Consider the following 20,595-nt stretch of genomic DNA (forward strand, 5'->3'; position numbering starts at 1 on the left):
GCATATCACAAGATTGGGCATTGAATTATGAACATTTTGGCATTAGTTGCATGCCAATTGGACAAAAATGTATCGTGCTATGGTAAAAAAAGAGTGACCTTTCCATAACCTTGACCTTTGACCCGATTGATCCCAAAATCTAATCAAATGGTCCCCGGATAATAACCAATCATCCCACCAAATTTCATGCGATTCAAGAACATTTTGACCTGTTCATGACCTTTGACCTTGACCTTTGACCCGATTGATCCCTAAATCTAATCAAATGGTCCCCGGATAATAACCAATCATCCCACCAAATTTCATGCGATTCAAGAACATTTTGACCTGTTCATGACCTTTGACCTTGACCTTTGACCCGATCGATCCCAAAATCTAATCAACTGGTCCCCGGATAATAAACAATCATCCCACCAAATTTCATGCGATTCGGTTCAATACTTTTGAGTTCTCGAAAGATTTTGACCTGTTCATGACCTTTGACCCGATCGATCCCAAAATCTAATCAACTGGTCCCCGGATAATAAACAATCATCCCACCAAATTTCATGCGATTCGGTTCAATACTTTTTGAGTTCTGCGAAAGATTTTGACCTGTTCATGACCTTTGACCTTTGACCCGATCGATCCCAAAATCTAATCAACTGGTCCCCGGATAATAAACAATCATCCCACCAAATTTCATGCGATTCGGTTCAATATTTTTTGAGTTTTGCGAATAACACGCATACAAATAAATAAATAAATACACGGCGATCAAAACATAACCTTCCGGCATTTTCAATGCGAAGGTAAAAATACACTCTCTACATTGTTAATGTGGTAAATGACTATTCTAGGTGGAAACGTCTGGTTTCTAATGAAATATCTCCATAGGTGTATAGAGGCCCATTTCCATCAACTATCACTCCAGTGTACATTGTGTTTGCGAATCACCTTAGAAGACTAATATCTGATTAGAAAACCCTTGTGCAATTATGTTAGCACAGCTGAAAACAGTTATGCTGGTGATATAACTGGCCTTCCTTTGAGCTTGAAGTTTGAAGAACAAAATTAATACTTCAAATATTAATCATTATTTCTAACCTTGTCAATGTCTTGACTATATGTTCTATGAAATGTTCAATTCATTTGATAAATAAAAGTGAGTTTTCATGGAAGACACAAAATTGTCTGGATGACCCCAAACTTTTGAACGGTAGTGTATATATATGTATATATATATGTATATATATATATATACATATATATATAAGGCAATTCATCCTGAAGGAGACATGATTTTTAAAGGAAAAGCCTACTTCATCCGAAGAATTACCATTTGTATATCAAATATTCGCCATGTGTTACCTTCCAGTCTTGAAAAGTAAAACTAAATCTTATCAGGTTTTACTTTTCCTCCATAGTGAACAAAGAACCCGAAAATGGGAAAACCCCTGATGAACTGATGTAAACAGGGGTGCTAAAAAATAATATCAAACATCTATTAACGAACCCTTTACTTAACTCATGCAGTGTAATCCAACTCTTATATATCATGCTCGCTACTTCCAAAACGCATGTGACAGTGGAGTGAAAGTGTGAGACTGCTTATAGGGAAGTGTTTAAATGGTAAGGTGGGAAGTACACTGAGCATATGATTGGATAAAGGATACATGGATTATACTGCCCACCTTGTGTGAGTAGTAAAGCAGATGTTTTTAGATAGTTTTACTGGTAAACTTATCCCCCATACATGTGTTTTCCCATTCATCAATATGTTTGTTGTTTTTCTATACTTCATTCACTGTGATGGAATTCAAGAAAAAGTTTCCTCAAGAATTCAAGGAAAAGCAGGGAGGGTATTTTCTGATTAAATGATCATAGTGGGTGAAGTATTTCTTCAACCAAATGTTATGCTAATAAAAGACATCTCACGGTGGCACGAGAGGAACAGTCAGAGGATCAGCAGTCGGTACATCCTGTGAGGACAATGAATGTCTGCACACGCCAGTAGATGTTGAAATATTTCATCCCATAAGGGAACACATGTGCTCGTGGTGCTTTAGAGGAAATCTCTGAGAATCGAATGCTTAACTTCTTCATCTGCAGACCACGAAAGCACGAAGGTATCATTTTGTTTGCTGATCCGACCAGTAGAGACATGTTGAGATATTACAGTCTGTCGATGTTGCTCTTGGCCACGGTCTGTAATTGTTATAACATGACAAAAGTTCACTTTAAAAGTATGAACACAATAGGGACAGGATAGTGCAGACAAGCGAGTCGTCTAGAACCCAGATACAAAGACAACGTAAACAGAAATGAGTCATTTACGAGGAAATGATGAGTCCAGGAGAAGATAAGGGAGTTATGGATGTTGTCCATTCTTCCTGTGAAATGAGACATCAATAAGGCTGCAGGGACAACGCATGGAGTCAGAGGGACTGGCTGGACACGCCCCTCGTTCAGTGTTACTGTGGAAATCAAAGCATGTGTCGGCTATACGTCTGTTCGACGGCCAAATACTGACACGGGGCCAATGTTGTGTACATGAGTGTGTGGGGGAGTGGGAGGTTAGGGGGGGGGGGGGGGGGTAATCAGCTGAACAATGAGTACAACTCACAAACAGGATCCCTCTGTTTCCTGAAGTAGAGACAGTCTCCTTAAGCAGCACACACACACACACACACGCTGAGTATCTTAAACACACGTTGTATGTCGACTGTATTCCAACAAACACCACGTGTGCATTCAGATGTCTATTTTTGTCATTATGGGCAAAGTCGGATCTATGGGACCTGTTCCCCCCATAATTACACACAACACAGTCTCTGCTAACATGTCGCCAGACAGTGTGCACACTCAGCATATAACACACAGCACACGGGGGGCAGGAAGCAGCCTGGGCATTTTCTACCATCAGTAAAAGCACACCTGTCCCAGCTGCTGTTTTGAAGAGAACAAGAGGGAGAGAAGGAATGTGCTTCTCTCAGTTTTCCTGTCAGCCTCTTGCCCTTCCTCGCGCCTCTGTGGCCGTCCTCCCTTTCCTGGTTCATCTCATTATTCCCATGGTCAGCTCCTATCACTGTCTCAGAATGTATTTATTTGTTTCTCTTCACCTATCCCCGAATCACATCTCTAACCTGTATTTTCTCACACCCTCTCTTTCTTAATGTATCAGTCTCTTCCTTCATCTTTCATTCCTCTCAGGACTTGGTGGTCCTGCTGCTCCGACACTTGTGAAGCAGTCAGACAGCTGACGGCCATGTTGTGTCCCCTCAGATCGTCTGCAGTGATAATCAGGTATGTCTAACTGTCGGCCAGTCTAAGATTTAAATAGACTTTAAGCAACGCGCACATTCTCCACCCAAGAAAAATCACTTCGAGCTCTCTTCATATGCAGCAACATTCCGACTCATTACACGTGAATTTCCACAATCAATGTTCATACTAAAGCTTTCTCTCATAGCTTATTATTGTTTGTTTGTAAATGCAGTTGCAGCGGTAAGTATTTATGGGGAACCACCGTGTGCAGTGAGTAACAACGGGCTTTCTTCTCTGTTTTAGGAGCTCCTCCACCCTTTTTTTGATTTTATAATCTGCATTTCTTTTTCTCCTCAGCGCCTGGCGGTTGCACAGCTGAAGGGATGCATGCAACAGAGGCGACGCACAGAGACCACCTTCCTTTTTCTCAAACACACACAATCAAACATGCAAAGAAATGTGCGCTTCCAGCTCTTTAACTGTAACCAGTTGGTGCTGAAAGTCCTTTGCTTTGTACGGAAATAGATTTACAGGCAGCCCTCCGGTGTGTCCTCGGGATTTGTGTGGTTCAGTATGTCCTGTCTCTGTCTCTCATCCTCCTCCTTCCTCTTCTTCCTCCTCCCTCTGCTTCTGCCGCCCTTTAGAATGGGAACAGTGAGCCAAGTGATATGTGGACAGCTAGTCATTACTCTGCAGCCTATGGACCAACACACTGTCAGCGAGGATCAACATACACATGTCTCCTTCGATATAAATCATTTGTCAGGTATCTTCCTCTCAGAGACTCATTAACTGAGCTTGACACAACTGGAGCTGATGGTTTCATTTAGCTCGCTTCAAAAGTTAACTATGAACTAAACTCACAAACGTCTTGTTCTTCTTGGTTTATGTTCTGTTCTGTTCTTTGGATCTCTTAATCATTTTTAATACTCATATAGCGTAGGCTGCCACAAAGCAGGTAGAAGTTTTAAATCAAGTCAAACAGGTGGTTCAGTACAGTTGAGGACTGCACAGAGTTAATGCCTTTACGGTCTGAAGATGACACACAATCACACATAACTACTCACAGAGTCTCTGGGCCTTTGGTCCTGTGTGAGCAGGCTTTTTAGCATTTTGTGTGTGTCAGAGTTTCTAATCTAATTATTTGTTACAAGTAAATCTGTTTGAGGGTTAAGATTTATAACTTAATATTTAAATGTAACTTAACTACAGCGATGTTGTTTTAATTTGAACCGAATACATATACAATTCTAAGTAAATATAAGATATTTATAAACATAATATTAGGCTACTATAATGTAACAATACAAAAATAAACAGAAATATGTACACACTCATGTCTATTTATATATATATATATATATATATATATATATATTAGGGCTGTGAAACGATTAAAAATTTTAATCGGGTTAATCACAGGTTTTTGTGGATTAATCATGATTAATCACATATTACCGATATTCTCGGTATATTTTGTGAGAACATAGAGATTTATGACAAAAGACGGATATATACATTTATACATTCTTCTATACAATGGTGCTGCAACTCAGCAGTTATTTAGCAGTTTTCTTCCATATGGAACATTAATACATCTTCATCCTAAACAGAATGTTTAACCCTCCTGTTACCCCGAGGGTAAAATATGTTAGTAAATGTAAAGGTAACAGGAGGGTTAAACAGAAAATGTTTCTCTTGTTTGTCAACCATTAACTCCACCATGACACAATCTAAAGGCCTCTAGTCTTCCTTTAGCAGCTGCTGAGGCAAACTGACTGTGTGGGTTTTCTTCATGAACTGGGCAGTAGGGGCGAGATCCCCCTAGCGACGCTGGCACTCACTGGCACCTCACTGGCAACTCACTGGCACCTCACTGGCAACTCACTGGCACCTCACTGGCACCTCACTGGCAACTCACTGGCACCTCACTGGCAACTCACTGGCACCTCAGTGGCAAGTCTGTGGCAAGTGCCACAGACTTGCATAGATAATGTATTTGTATTTTTTTAGACTTACTTAAAATATGCAATACGATATTGCTGTACAATACTGCTGTACTATATTGAATATTGTTTTGCTACTACTACGTTTCACTTCGTAATATATAACACTTATATACCATGATATGTATAATGTGGTCCGCCTTTCTTTAATAATAAAAAATATATAATTATTTTTTTTACCATGTCATACTGTTATACCTCCATGAAATTCTCCTTTGAGGAGATGCCACTGTTAATCTAAAGTGTAAGCACTGGCACTCAGTGACACTTGCCGGCAGTTGCCAGCAGTTGCCAGCAGTTGCCAGCAGTTGCCAGCAGATGCCACTACTAGTCAAAAAGTGCCACTACTAGTCAAAAAGTGCCACTACTAGTCAAAAAGTGCCACTACTAGTCAAAAAGTGCCAGCAGACGGAGGGTCGGCCAGGCGCGTCTGCGGCATGTCTGCGCAGTGACGAGTCTGCGACGATTTAGTGACAAGCTCCACTGAAGTGCCCGGACAGCGGAAGAAATTACTTTCATGATCACAAAATGGAGGAGCTGCGGTTTAGCTAGATAGATACACAGATGGATATATATATATACATATATGTATAAAGGCTACCAGTGGTTCTCATCCTGTGTGTGTGTGTCAAAGAGCCTTTCCCTGACAGGGCCACAGACACAACAGAGTGTTGTAGGGAAAAAAGTACACAGAGAGGACTGAAGGTGGGAGATGAATGAGCTGCAGTTGAAAGAAGGAGCTGGAAAGTAGAGGAGAAACATTTGAGCAGCAGATGAAGAAGAATGTGTAGTTCTGTTGTAGCATGAGAGTTTATAAATATATATATATATATATACACTACCGTTCAAAAGTTTGGGGTCACTTAGAAATGTCTTTATTTTTCAAAGAAAAGCACTGTTTTTTCAATAAAGATAACATTAATCAACTAGAATGGGCACTCGGTAGAGCGCATACCTTCGCATATCACAAGATTGGGCATTGAATTATGAACATTTTGGCATTAGTTGCATGCCAATTGGACAAAAATGTATCGTGCTATGGTAAAAAAAGAGTTTGACCTTTCCATAACCTTGACCTTTGACCCGATTTATCCCAAAATCTAATCAAATGGTCCCCGGATAATAACCAATCATCCCACCAAATTTCATGCGATTCAAGAACATTTTGACCTGTTCATGACCTTTGACCTTGACCTTTGACCCGATTGATCCCAAAATCTAATCAAATGGTCCCCGGATAATAAACAATCATCCCACCAAATTTCATGCGATTCAAGAACATTTTGACCTGTTCATGACCTTTGACCTTGACCTTTGACCCGATCGATCCCAAAATCTAATCAACTGGTCCCCGGATAATAAACAATCATCCCACCAAATTTCATGCGATTCGGTTCAATACTTTTGAGTTCTGCGAAAGATTTTGACCTGTTCATGACCATTGACCTTGACCTTTGACCCGATCGATCCCAAAATCTAATCAACTGGTCCCCGGATAATAAACAATCATCCCACCAAATTTCATGCGATTCGGTTCAATACTTTTTGAGTTCTGCAAAAGATTTTGACCTGTTCATGACCTTTGACCTTTGACCCGATCGATCCCAAAATCTAATCAACTGGTCCCCGGATAATAAACAATCATCCCACCAAATTTCATGCGATTCGGTTCAATGCTTTTTGAGTTTTGCGAATAACACGCATACAAATAAATAAATAATTAAATAAATACACGGCGATCAAAACATAACCTTCCGGCATTTTCAATGCGAAGGTAAAAATACACTCTATACATTGTTAATGTGGTAAATGACTATTCTAGGTGGAAACGTCTGGTTTCTAATGAAATATCTCCATAGGTGTATAGAGGCCCATTTCCATCAACTATCACTCCAGTGTACATTGTGTTTGCGAATCACCTTAGAAGACTAATATCTGATTAGAAAACCCTTGTGCAATTATGTTAGCACAGCTGAAAACAGTTATGCTGGTGATATAACTGGCCTTCCTTTGAGCTTGAAGTTTGAAGAACAAAATTAATACTTCAAATATTAATCATTATTTCTAACCTTGTCAATGTCTTGACTATATGTTCTATGAAATGTTCAATTCATTTGATAAATAAAAGTGAGTTTTCATGGAAGACACAAAATTGTCTGGATGACCCCAAACTTTTGAACGGTAGTGTATATATATGTATATATATACATATATATATAAGGCAATTCATCCTGAAGGAGACATGATTTTTAAAGGAAAAGCCTACTTCATCCGAAGAATTACCATTTGTATATCAAATATTCGCCATGTGTTACCTTCCAGTCTTGAAAAGTAAAACTAAATCTTATCAGGTTTTACTTTTCCTCCATAGTGAACAAAGAACCCGAAAATGGGAAAACCCCTGATGAACTGATGTAAACAGGGGTGCTAAAAAATAATATCAAACATCTATTAACGAACCCTTTACTTAACTCATGCAGTGTAATCCAACTCTTATATATCATGCTCGCTACTTCCAAAACGCATGTGACAGTGGAGTGAAAGTGTGAGACTGCTTATAGGGAAGTGTTTAAATGGTAAGGTGGGAAGTACACTGAGCATATAATTGGATAAAGGATACATGGATTATACTGCCCACCTTGTGTGAGTAGTAAAGCAGATGTTTTTAGATAGTTTTACTGGTAAACTTATCCCCCATACATGTGTTTTCCCATTCATCAATATGTTTGTTGTTTTTCTATACTTCATTCACTGTGATGGAATTCAAGAAAAAGTTTCCTCAAGAATTCAAGGAAAAGCAGGGAGGGTATTTTCTGATTAAATGATCATAGTGGGTGAAGTATTTCTTCAACCAAATGTTATGCTAATAAAAGACATCTCACGGTGGCACGAGAGGAACAGTCAGAGGATCAGCAGTCGGTACATCCTGTGAGGACAATGAATGTCTTTACACGCCAGTAGATGTTGAAATATTTCATCCCATAAGGGAACACATGTGCTCGTGGTGCTTTAGAGGAAATCTCTGAGAATCAAATGCTTAACTTCTTCATCTGCAGACCACGAAAGCACGAAGGTATCATTTTGTTTGCTGATCCGACCAGTAGAGACATGTTGAGATATTACAGTCTGTCGATGTTGCTCTTGGCCACGGTCTGTAATTGTTATAACATGACAAAAGTTCACTTTAAAAGTATGAACACAATAGGGACAGGATAGTGCAGACAAGCGAGTCGTCTAGAACCCAGATACAAAGACAACGTAAACAGAAATGAGTCATTTACGAGGAAATGATGAGTCCAGGAGAAGATAAGGGAGTTATGGATGTTGTCCATTCTTCCTGTGAAATGAGACATCAATAAGGCTGCAGGGACAACGCATGGAGTCAGAGGGACTGGCTGGACACGCCCCTCGTTCAGTGTTACTGTGGAAATCAAAGCATGTGTCGGCTATACGTCTTTGTTCGACGGCCAAATACTGACACGGGGCCAATGTTGTGTACATGAGTGTGTGGGGGAGTGGGAGGTTAGGGGGGGGGGGGGGGGGTAATCAGCTGAACAATGAGTACAACTCACAAACAGGATCCCTCTGTTTCCTGAAGTAGAGACAGTCTCCTTAAGCAGCACACACACACACACACACACACACACACACGCTGAGTATCTTAAACACACGTTGTATGTCGACTGTATTCCAACAAACACCACGTGTGCATTCAGATGTCTATTTTTGTCATTATGGGCAAAGTCGGATCTATGGGACCTGTTCCCCCCATAATTACACACAACACAGTCTCTGCTAACATGTCGCCAGAGTGTGTGCACACTCAGCATATAACACACAGCACACGGGGGGCAGGAAGCAGCCTGGGCATTTTCTGACATCAGTAAAAGCACACCTGTCCCAGCTGCTGTTTTGAAGAGAACAAGAGGGAGAGAAGGAATGTGCTTCTCTCAGTTTTCCTGTCAGCCTCTTGCCCTTCCTCGCGCCTCTGTGGCCGTCCTCCCTTTCCTGGTTCATCTCATTATTCCCATGGTCAGCTCCTATCACTGTCTCAGAATGTATTTATTTGTTTCTCTTCACCTATCCCAGAATCATATCTCTAACCTGTATTTTCTCACACCCTCTCTTTCTTAATGTATCAGTCTCTTCCTTCATCTTTCATTCCTCTCAGGACTTGGTGGTCCTGCTGCTCCGACACTTGTGAAGCAGTCAGACAGCTGACGGCCATGTTGTGTCCCCTCAGATCGTCTGCAGTGATAATCAGGTATGTCTAACTGTCGGCCAGTCTAAGATTAAAATAGATTTTAAGCAACGCGCACATTCTCCACCCAAGAAAAATCACTTCGAGCTCTCTTCATATGCAGCAACATTCCGACTCATTACACGTGAATTTCCACAATCAATGTTCATACTAAAGCTTTCTCTCATAGCTTATTATTGTTTGTTTGTAAATGCAGTTGCAGCGGTAAGTATTTATGGGGATCCACCGTGTGCAGTGAGTAACAACGGGCTTTCTTCTCTGTTTTAGGAGCTCCTCCACCCTTTTTTTGATTTTATAATCTGCATTTCTTTTTCTCCTCAGCGCCTGGCGGTTGCACAGCTGAAGGGATGCATGCAACAGAGGCGACGCACAGAGACCACCTTCCTTTTACTCAAACACACACAATCAAACATGCAAAGAAATGTGCGCTTCCAGCTCTTTAACTGTAACCAGTTGGTGCTGAAAGTCCTTTGCTTTGTAATGGAAATAGATTTACAGGCAGCCCTCCGGTGTGTCCTCGGGATTTGTGTGGTTCAGTATGTCCTGTCTCTGTCTCTCATCCTCCTCCTTCCTCTTCTTCCTCCTCCCTCTGCTTCTGCCGCCCTTTAGAATGGGAACAGTGAGCCAAGTGATATGAGGACAGCTAGTCATTACTCTGCAGCCTATGGACCAACACACTGTCAGCGAGGATCAACATACACATGTCTCCTTCGATATAAATCATTTGTCAGGTATCTTCCTCTCAGAGACTCATTAACTGAGCTTGACACAACTGGAGCTGATGGTTTCATTTAGCTCGCTTCAAAAGTTAACTATGAACTAAACTCACAAACGTCTTGTTCTTCTTGGTTTATGTTCTGTTCTGTTCTTTGGATCTCTTAATCATTTTTAATACTCATATAGCGTAGGCTGCCACAAAGCAGGTAGAAGTTTTAAATCAAGTCAAACAGGTGGTTCAGTACAGTTGAGGACTGCACAGAGTTAATGCCTTTACGGTCTGAAGATGACACACAATCACACATAACTACTCACAGAGTCTCTGGGCCTTTGGTCCTGTGTGAGCAGGCTTTTTAGCATTTTGTGTGTGTCAGAGTTTCTAATCTAATTATTTGTTACAAGTAAATCTGTTTGAGGGTTAAGATTTATAACTTAATATTTAAATGTAACTTAACTACAGCGATGTTGTTTTACTTTGGACCGAATACATATACAATTCTAAGTAAATATAAGATATTTATAAACATAATATTAGGCTACTATAATGTAACAATACAAAAATAAACAGAAATATGTACACACTCATATGTCTATTTATATATATATATATATATATATATATATTAGGGCTGTGAAACGATTAAAAATTTTAATCGGGTTAATCACAGGTTTTTGTGGATTAATCATGATTAATCACATATTACCGATATTCTCGGTATATTTTGTGAGAACATAGAGATTTATGACAAAAGACGGATATATACATTTATACATTCTTCTATACAATGGTGCTGCAACTCAGCAGTTATTTAGCAGTTTCTTCCATATGGAACATTAATACATCTTCATCCTAAACAGAATGTTTAACCCTCCTGTTACCTTTCGGGTCAATTTGACCCCATTCAATGTTTAATGTCGGTGTTCTTTGGGGTCAATTTGACCCCAGGCTGTTTTTCACTGTGTCAAACATATAAGAAATATCAACTTTTTTATTTATTTAAAGGGCTATTTAGGTAGTCAACAAACAAACATAAAGTACCTCACACTTAAACTTGGGAAGCAATATTAATTCTAATAATTTTCTGGAGGTTTTAATTACTGGGGTCAAATTGACCCCGAGGATAAAATATGTTAGTAAATGTAAAGGTAACAGGAGGGTTAAACAGAAATTGTTTCTCTTGTTTGTCAACCATTAACTCCACCATGATACAATCTAAAGGCCTCTAGTCTTCCTTTAGCAGCTGCTGAGGCAAACTGACTGTGTGGGTTTTCTTCATGAACTGGGCCGTGATGAAAGGGACGGCGGGGACAAGTGACTTTTTTTTTGCTCGGTCCCGATGCGCGCGCACGGAGCTCTGTGGCGTGCGAGACGGAGATCGATAAGTGTTAACGCAACGCGAAGAGACAGAAATGACATGCTGCTGTGGAGATACGATCAACAACAGACGTTTAGTTTAATAAAAGAACAAAGACGTGCTATAGAGAACATGTCAGGGGCGGGCCAATCTCTTTAATGTCATGCGATCTACCGACACTACGCCGCGATCGACTGGCAGGTCGCGATCGACGTGTTGAGACCCTGATCTACAGGAAGTAAAAGTCGTAACAAGGTTTCCGGAGGTGAACCTGCGGAAGGATCATTACCGATGAACAGACCGTCTGCATGAGAGCGGACAGAGTTCAGATTGAAGTGGTGTATTGGAAGCTCATTTTGCAAGTGACTTTTTTTTCGTCCCGACGACCAACAACAGACGGATTGGAAGCTCATTCTGCGCATGCGTTAAATGCGTTAAAAATAAATAACTAGTTAAACCTGTAATTGAATTAACTGAGTTAACGCGTTATTTTTCACAGCACTAATATATATATATATATATGTGTGTGCTTTTGTTTTTGTAGACAATATACAATCATAATCTGTGACTGGAAAGAGTTGTGGCATGTGAGAAATGTGGCGAGCCTGTAATGTGTCAAGTATATGTATGTGCGTGTGTGTACGTGTGTGTGCGTGAGTGTTTGTGTGTGTTTGCGTGGGTGTGTGTGCGTGTGTATAAATAGAAAATATATTAGGGCTGGGCGCGTAATAAATACGTTAACGTAGCAACCCATGAACTCCGACCAGATTGTATCTGATTGAGAATTGGGTGGTTTTAACACAGCTGCACAATTAACCGAGGACATGGAGTTGCATTTTAAATGGACATTTTCATTTTAAATCTCTACCAGGCGGTGCGTGCTGGTCGAGCTGCGTGCCTGTGATTGGTGGAGCAGAGGGGAGGCGGGTTCGACATGTTCTGGAGTGAGTTAAGCTAGTTAGACGAGTACCGTGTTGTTAGCGTGAGAGTGGCTCGTCAATGTTGTTGCTGAATGAAGTATTCCTGACAGGACGTCCATCGGGCTCCGGGCCGTGAGGGAAACGTTACAATATCGATGCACTGGGCGCTGCATTCACATGCTTTGACTGTCATAATAACAGAAGACACACATGTTGAAGAAAAGTGCGCGGGACATTGTATTCATGTTGCACAATAAAGTGAGCCCACGATGCTGCTGCCGCGTGACCACGTGACCGGCGTCGCCTCCTGCAGGAGGCTGACGGTTCACTGCAGAACAGTGCGTTTGACAATGTCCTGGCCAAAGGCAGAAACACAATTCAAACAGTCCAGCAAGTGCTGCTGAATGTTTATTGCAGTATATGAACATTGAATAAACTATTTTAAAACACTAATGTAGTTTTCAGCTTATATGAGGACATTTTCATTTATTAATGTAATAATCAACCATTATAACTTCTCCCATGTGAGAGCAACAGGAGATGATCCCTCTCCCCAGATGTGCAGAAGTGCAATAGATGTCAAGAAATGAATATGTCCTCGTTATCCTGTGTTGATTAAACATTGTGACTATAAGAACCAGAGCCGTTTGCTTATGATGTTCTCAAATCTCTGAACAAGGAAACTCAAGAAGACATTGACTATTTGCGTTTAACAATACAGGACCTTCACTGTCAAGTAAGAGAAATTGACTTAGCCAACTGGGAGAAATCTCAGGTGATACATAAACAAAGGCAGACATGTGTCAAAAATCTGAAAGCATTTTGGCATCCATCCAGAACCCACACACATGAGACCCGAGGAGTGGCAACCATGCGAAGTGGATTTGGATTAGATTGCATGTGTTTCTGTGTGTTTTTCGTTACAGTGACACACAAAAATGTTCAAGAACCTCTTCGAGCGGTGGAGAACGTTTGACAGTTTTACAGACAGAAAACGGGAAGGCCGTAGTTTGGACTGTAAAGTTACTCGGGGGCCTACATGTTAGTGGAGAAGTGTGTGTGCAGGATGTCCGCTGTGATGTGCTGAGGAAAGACAGGAGACACAGCTGTTCTGGGGACTGCTCTGGAGTCCGTGCTTGCACTAGCAAACATTTATGCAGCTTCCTGCACTGTGTGCACATTTTAAAGTGTGCTATGCACGTACAACTTATTCTGCATGGCACTCAGCATTTTTGTTTCAGTCCAACGCATGAAACAAAGCTGTATTGGCTATTCAAATACACAAGATCCATCCAAGATAATGACTCAAACCAGCTTATTTTAGCCTGTGAAAAAAAGTACATATATATGTTTATGTTGAGATTTATAAAATATTTGAACGACGGCAAAAGTAAAATGTCTTCTTCAATCTCAATATCTGTATTCATGAGAGTTATAAACTTCCAGGTGTTCCCTGTTATTGGTGCGTACTTTAGTTTAGTTGCTTATTCGTCTTATCTTCTGATTATCTTATTCATCATTGGGCTATCAATCAACTGAAATTACACAAATGACAACTAAATGTTCATGAAGAACTGTTTGAATTTCACATCAACACGCGTGCGTGCAAACACGAAGACAAACACTGGCGTAACGTTTGTGGGGAGGTTGTGTTTGTAAACAAGTGCACACAAGACGGAGCTGTAAGTGATGCAACCAGCAGGGCCCGAGGAGGCGGAGTCAGAGACACAACTCTGAAGTAAAACAGTTTCAATGCTTAATTTAGAATAATACTAGGACTAATGGGGCGTTAATGTATTCGTGTTCTATACGGAGGTTTTCTTTCTCGTTCTTTGATGTCCCCTTTAGAATATGTGGTGTAAATGCAATGAAGATACGTGTAATTCATATGTGACACTGCAGAACTGTGCAGGTGTATTCTGTCAAAATGAGTCAACCGTGGCTAACTGGCATGTGTAAATTATAATATATGTTAATTTATATTTATTGTCAATCACAAATAAATAAGTAGAACAAATGGGAACAGGAAATAGGAATAAGGAGAGGTAGAGAAATATGAATGAATAGCACAAAGAAAAGCATTATTAACTTCTATGTTTACAGATATGTAACCAGAGAAGTGACCTGTCGATGACTCATGTTTCAGACAGAGGAGATCAACAAAGCTCAATGTCGCCCCCTCAAGGTTCATTATTGTAACTGCAGACATGTCATACTGACAGAGCACAAACACTGGATTGATTGAACATCTTGTTGATGTAAAAACACCATAACAAATGCACAACTGTTCTGCTGTTACACAATCGCTCTGCTGCACTCTTTCACCTCTGTCGCCCGTCTAGGAGTCGGCAGCGTGTTCTCCAACAAGTCCAACTGGCTCCCCGACTGAACCGTCCCCTCTCACCTTGAGCTCACTTATAATCCCGCCCTGTGTCCTCAGGTGTGTCTCGACTCTGTACAAAATATTTTTGTTATATTTAAACCCTGTGGCACAAAAGATCCCCTTAACCTGTTAGGTCTGGCACACTCGAGTGATTGAGCGCACGCTTGCCCATACATGCAGGCGTGATTCACGCACTCCATGACATTTAAACAAGGAGTGTTTTCAATAATCTCTTCTCGAGCACTGCTGTTTACCGTCAATCTGAATGTAACAACTTCATAGCACGCTCCAATTAAAGTATTGTGAGTCAGAACCACAAAAGAAAAGGGAAATACACAAAATAAAAGTTTTCTTGAGTATCATGGGGAGAAAGTTATTGATGTATATTATTTAGAAAAGAGGGGATAACTCTTGTATAGTTCCATAGAGGTAACTTCATTCATTATTGGTCATTATTTGACACAAAGGGACTCCATGTTGCAGTTATCAGTCATTTATTGTTTTTCTCATGACATGATAGAAACAATCTGCCAGCCGAGGCTAAATCTAAATGAAGATATTCTGATTTATGGGATGCTACAGTCTGAAGTCATTCAAGTGCTATGCTGTAACACAGGAAGAGGAGTCTATAGATGTGCCATCAGTTTACACACACACACACACACACACACATCATACTTTATATCAAAATACAGACGGAGCCAGTCGATTTGAAAATATTACAATATAGACAATCTCTTACACTGAAATAATACATTACTGGGCTTTTACATTCCCCAGACATCACTTTCTCAGCGTATTCAAATCAATGATTTACTGTTAGCTGTAGTAGCAAATAAATGAAGTCCACCAGAGCTCATAAATAGACCTCTTCTCATTCTATTTCATCCATCCACTTCCTTGAACATCATTAATATGTATGTGCAAATCCCTCAAACACCACAGTTTCAAACTGGACACGTAGGCCATCACTTTTGTCCAAATGTAAATCACTGAAATGTATTCACATGTTATTGAGTCAAACAGCATTGTGAGAGCATGATTCATCTCTTTTGAAAACATTGAGGCAACTGTTAGCGTGTTCACCCAGACGAAAATGCCATAAACATCCTTTTTGAAATGCAAAACAACGACTATATAAAATACGACCTGGGGCTGTGAAGACCCAGAGATGTGTTTTCCTGACGTGAGCCAACAGAACTTCAACAACCAAAGAATATTCACATTCTCTAATTCTGACTTATATACACACATGTGTAACTCTTGTTTAAGCTACATTACAAATAAGGATATCAAATTAGATGGTACAGTACATCTGAGGTGCTTTTACAAGGTGACAGGCGAATTCTATTGTTACAATTGCATGCAACATTGTTTTTTTACATTGCAAACAGATTGAACTTGTTATTAAGGGGATTTGCTCCCCCTGACAACAGAATTATGCATCGTCTAAAATCACTTCAGCCACAATGTCCAGAGGAGCATTACTCAATTGAAAAGAAATAAAGCAGGAAATAAATAGCCAAAAGAGAGATTTCATGTCCAGGCCAAGTGCAAATGCCAAAAGAACATGAGATTTGTATATTAAGATCTCAGAAATCAGAGGGAAAACATAACCATATTCAGCAGAGACAGTTCAATCAAGCATCAACGATATACAGGAGCAAGGTAGTTCATTATTGACTTACATTAGGTGGTGAGTATAAACCACATTTATCTCTACTGACATAAAGTTGGATTGCTGAGTCAACTGTGTCCCATAAACCGCCTCACCACGATTTATTTGCTGAGATTCGTTGCACGCGTTTGGATAGTGACCCTCCGTGGTGACGGCTCCTCGATGCTCCGATTTGCCACAAGGTCCTGCAGCTGCAGGGCTCCTCCGCCGATGAAGCAGAAGGCCGGACACACTGGAGCTGAACAGTCCATGTGTCCCTCCCAAAGGATCCGCAACGAGTGGGCATCGTAGAAGGTGACAAGTCCTTTGTCACAGTCCAGACACACTCCCAGCCGGGGGGGCAGGGGAGCAGTGTGAGGGTGAGGCAGGTTGCTATGGCCGGTGCTGTGGGAGTGCACTCCCCTCTGGCTGTGGCTGTCCCCCTGGCTCTGAGTGTGACCATGTCCTTGAGGAAGCAGGATCTTGCCCATGCCTATAGTGAGGAAGCAGAAGGGAGGAGAGTCCTGGCCGTCCTCTGCCCCGCTGTCATGGCCGCTGTCTGGGTCGCAGCTGGGGGGAGAAAGAGGGGGAGGAAAAGATTTGACTCACTAATCAGAGGAGGAAAATGTATCTAATATTTTAAAAGTTTGAATACAAAAGGGCCTGAAGGAAATACAATACTCTACTTTATACTGTGCAATGCTAGCTTCTATTTGCACCTGTATTGAATTTGATTGTATTGAAAGATCATTGAAAAGCAGGAACAAAAAAACAGTAGTATTAAGTTTTTCTTTATAGATAGTATGAAGTTGGTTGTCTGTCCACTAAAACATGTGACTGTAGTCCTACAGCTGGGTTGAAACACCAATATACACTCCAATATACAATTGTATATTTACAGTGGCGTTATATATATATACACTACCGTTCAAAAGTTTGGGGTCATCCAGACAATTTCGTGTCTTCCATGAAAACTCACTTTTATTTATCAAATGAATTGAAAATTGAATAGAAAATATAGTCAAGACATTGACAAGGTTAGAAATAATGATTAATATTTGAAGTATTCATTTTGTTCTTCAAACTTCAAGCTCAAAGGAAGGCCAGTTGTATAGCTTATATCACCAGCATAACTGTTTTCAGCTGTGCTAACATAATTGCACAAGGGTTTTCTAATCAGATATTAGTCTTCTAAGGCGATTAGCAAACACAATGTACCATTAGAACACTGGAGTGATAGTTGATGGAAATGGGCCTCTATACACCTATGGAGATATTTCATTAGAAACCAGACGTTTCCACCTAGAATAGTCATTTACCACATTAACAATGTATAGTGTGTATTTTTGATTAATGTTATCTTTATTGAAAAAACAGTGCTTTTCTTTGAAAAATAAAAACATTTCTAAGTGACCCCAAACTTTTGAACTGTAGTGTATATATATATATATATATATATATATATGTTAATTGTGTGTGTGAAAACTAGGAGTGTGCATGACCATCACTGTAGAGATCATGTAGTAATAAGCCAATCAAACAGCAGTAAACGTGGATATATATAAGTTTACATATTGTGATTATATATGTTCGTATGTGTGTGTGTGTGTTATTCAATAGTACTCCATACTTTTAATTTGCATTAATCAATATTCTATATCAATAACTGATCAGTGAAAGTCAAGCAGGTTCCTCGGGGTTCTGAGAGCTCAGCTGACAAAGAAACTTCTCTACAGTATAAATATTGAGGGTTCCTTCATGCTTTGTCTTTTCCTTCTGTTACCCCTTAAAACAAAATGAACCAAGCAGATTATCCATTAAAAGCACTGAATATGAAAGAACAGGAAATTTACACCAGATTTAAAAAAAAATTAAATTTGATTTAATTTCTGCCAAACAAACTTGTCTACTTTTAGAGTGTATATCACTGGAGTGATGCGGTTACTACCCGAAACCTCTAGCAAACACAACGTGTGAACATTACCTTATGTTAAAAGAGGAAGCAAAGCAAAGAGAGGTTTTAGATGAGGCATGTTGAGGCCCAAACTTAAAATTGGCCATCTGAGAACATTTGGGTACCACCTATTTTTTTAGATTTTCTCAGGTAACTGTACAACTAATTTAATTTAATTTACAAATCACTATATCTATTAATTCAATTGTATTCATTTCCTTTAAATAGGCTTAAATGGGCTATAACCAACACTGGTTATACTGCCCCTAGTAAGTGACTAAAGTAATTTCCATTCTTATGTGTTTGTGGGTCAGTTCATTATATCTATTGTCATAAGAAACAGAAATCTTAATCTAAAGTCTCTATTTAAGAGAGAGCGATTTAGTTACCGAGGGCTGGACATGTCCTGGGGGAGGTGAAACCACTCTTGCAGCTTAGCCTCCTGTCCCACTCCCACCTGCAAAGACAGAAATATATGTTCACATCCATTTTGAGTCAGTATGTACACATACAATACATTATTATACCAATCCAACTGACCAACAAGCATTCCTCTCACCTTCACCAGGTAGGAACTAGGCTCCACAGAGCATGCCCAGTAGTGTCTGCCTTGAGTGACAGCCAAGTCGGCCACCAGTAGGTCAGAGGTCAAGTGGCAAGAAGTGAGCGTGCGGTCGGCCACCTGCAGGAGGGAGAGGCCTGGCACGCTGCGAGCGTAAGTTTGGCCTCTACCCAATGCCAGCCGGTCAGCATGCAACCCCCAGCGTGAGTCCAAGGAGAAACTCAACACTGAGGCGGCAGGAAAAGGAGGCATACCATGAGGGAAAGGAGGGGTGAAGAGGGAGCGAGATGGAAAGGAAGGTAACGGAAAGGAGTCACGAGGAAAGGTTAGATGCTGAAGGTGCGACAGTCAGGCGACAGCAAGTCTGATCACATGATGAAATAATAGCTAAAGCAGAGTTGGAGGAGAACACATAATAAGAGGCAGATCAGGAGAGAAGGTGTAATCAGGAGGAAGAGTAGGATGAAGGTATAGTTCACATCTATTGTATTGTTTTGACCGATCTGGTTGTGTGAAGGTAGGACTCAGTGGCATGTGATGACCGCTCCACTCCACTAGGTGTCCCTGTTCTGTGACTTTAAGAATCGGGCTCATCAGCGTAATAAGCCACACCTGTGTGGCTGTGGTGCCTGTTACAGGCTCCCTCTCCCCTCCTGATGGGGCTGCTGCTTTTCTGTTTTTTTAAACTTTCCTTACAGTATTACATGACGTATTACTGACTTCATTGTTTGTGTGAAATAAAGGTACTATTTGTGTTATTCACTTGTCTAGTCTCCCAATTTTAACGCAGCTTTTGAGTCGGGCTGTGACAAACTAACATTAAAAGGGAACAAATGACAATGTCAAGGAACAATACATATTTGTTTTGCGCAGAAGGAAAGTAAGGAAAGAGTCTGTAAGAAACTGAAATACAAAATGGGAATAGAGAAAATAAAGTAATGGAGAGAAAGGTAAAATATCAAGATAAGTTAACCAATTGAAGAAATGTCAATACCGGAAAAATATCAAGTATTTTCTTTAACAAACTTATTTTGAATTGAAAAAAGACACTCTATTGATTCTTACGGCATATGACATACAGTACAATGCTTTGCTTCATTTGTTTTTCAAAGAATGGAAAGATTTCATTTTTTGGTAGTGAAAGAAATATAAAAATAAACTATGTGATTTAAAGTAATGGATGTCCATATCTCACCAGGTGCTGGTGGAGTGTGGAGGTAAACTTCTTCGCTGTACTCTCCGAACCCGGCCTTGTTGCAGCCTCTCACCCTGAGCACGTACACGCTGTCCATCTGCAGCCGATTCACCACGGCATTGGTTCCTCTCACTTCATCCAAACGCAACCATGCTGTTGCAGCATCGGGAGATCTGGTGCCGCCCCAAGTGGCTGCAGCCCCTCCTGCCCGCCGTTGGTATTCAACGGAGAAGTGCCAAGCGGGCGCCGAGTCCTGAGGGAGGCGCCAGCACAGAAACAGCTGGTCATACGCAAGTGTCTTCTGGGTGTCAATGACTGGAGCCAGTGGGGCTGTGGAGG

At 40.6% G+C, this 20,595-nt stretch overlaps 1 protein-coding gene across 4 annotated transcripts in view; it reads right to left on the reverse strand.

The window, feature by feature from the left end:
- trim46a (tripartite motif containing 46a) overlaps positions 1-20,595 on the reverse strand; it is a 128,877-nt gene that overhangs the window by 98,679 nt on the left and 9,603 nt on the right. The window contains exons 10-13 of one of the 4 annotated variants that reach the window (XR_008835409.1): positions 20,257-20,586; positions 19,059-19,288; positions 18,889-18,956; positions 15,795-17,115 (exon numbers count right to left, since the gene is read on the reverse strand). Coding sequence is in view for 3 of the 4 variants with exons in the window: in XM_056443900.1 (XP_056299875.1) it covers positions 16,668-17,115; positions 18,889-18,956; positions 19,059-19,288; positions 20,257-20,586 (1,076 nt within the window). In the remaining variant the exon portion in view is untranslated. Of the gene's footprint in view, positions 1-15,365; positions 17,116-18,888; positions 18,957-19,058; positions 19,289-19,311; positions 19,965-20,256; positions 20,587-20,595 lie in introns of those variants that run through there. The other 3 variants (XM_056443900.1, XM_056443902.1, XM_056443901.1) reach the window with 3 other exon arrangements.

Source organism: Pseudoliparis swirei, chromosome 22 (assembly GCF_029220125.1).
Source record: "Pseudoliparis swirei isolate HS2019 ecotype Mariana Trench chromosome 22, NWPU_hadal_v1, whole genome shotgun sequence".
Classification (NCBI taxonomy): Eukaryota; Metazoa; Chordata; class Actinopteri; order Perciformes; family Liparidae; genus Pseudoliparis; species Pseudoliparis swirei.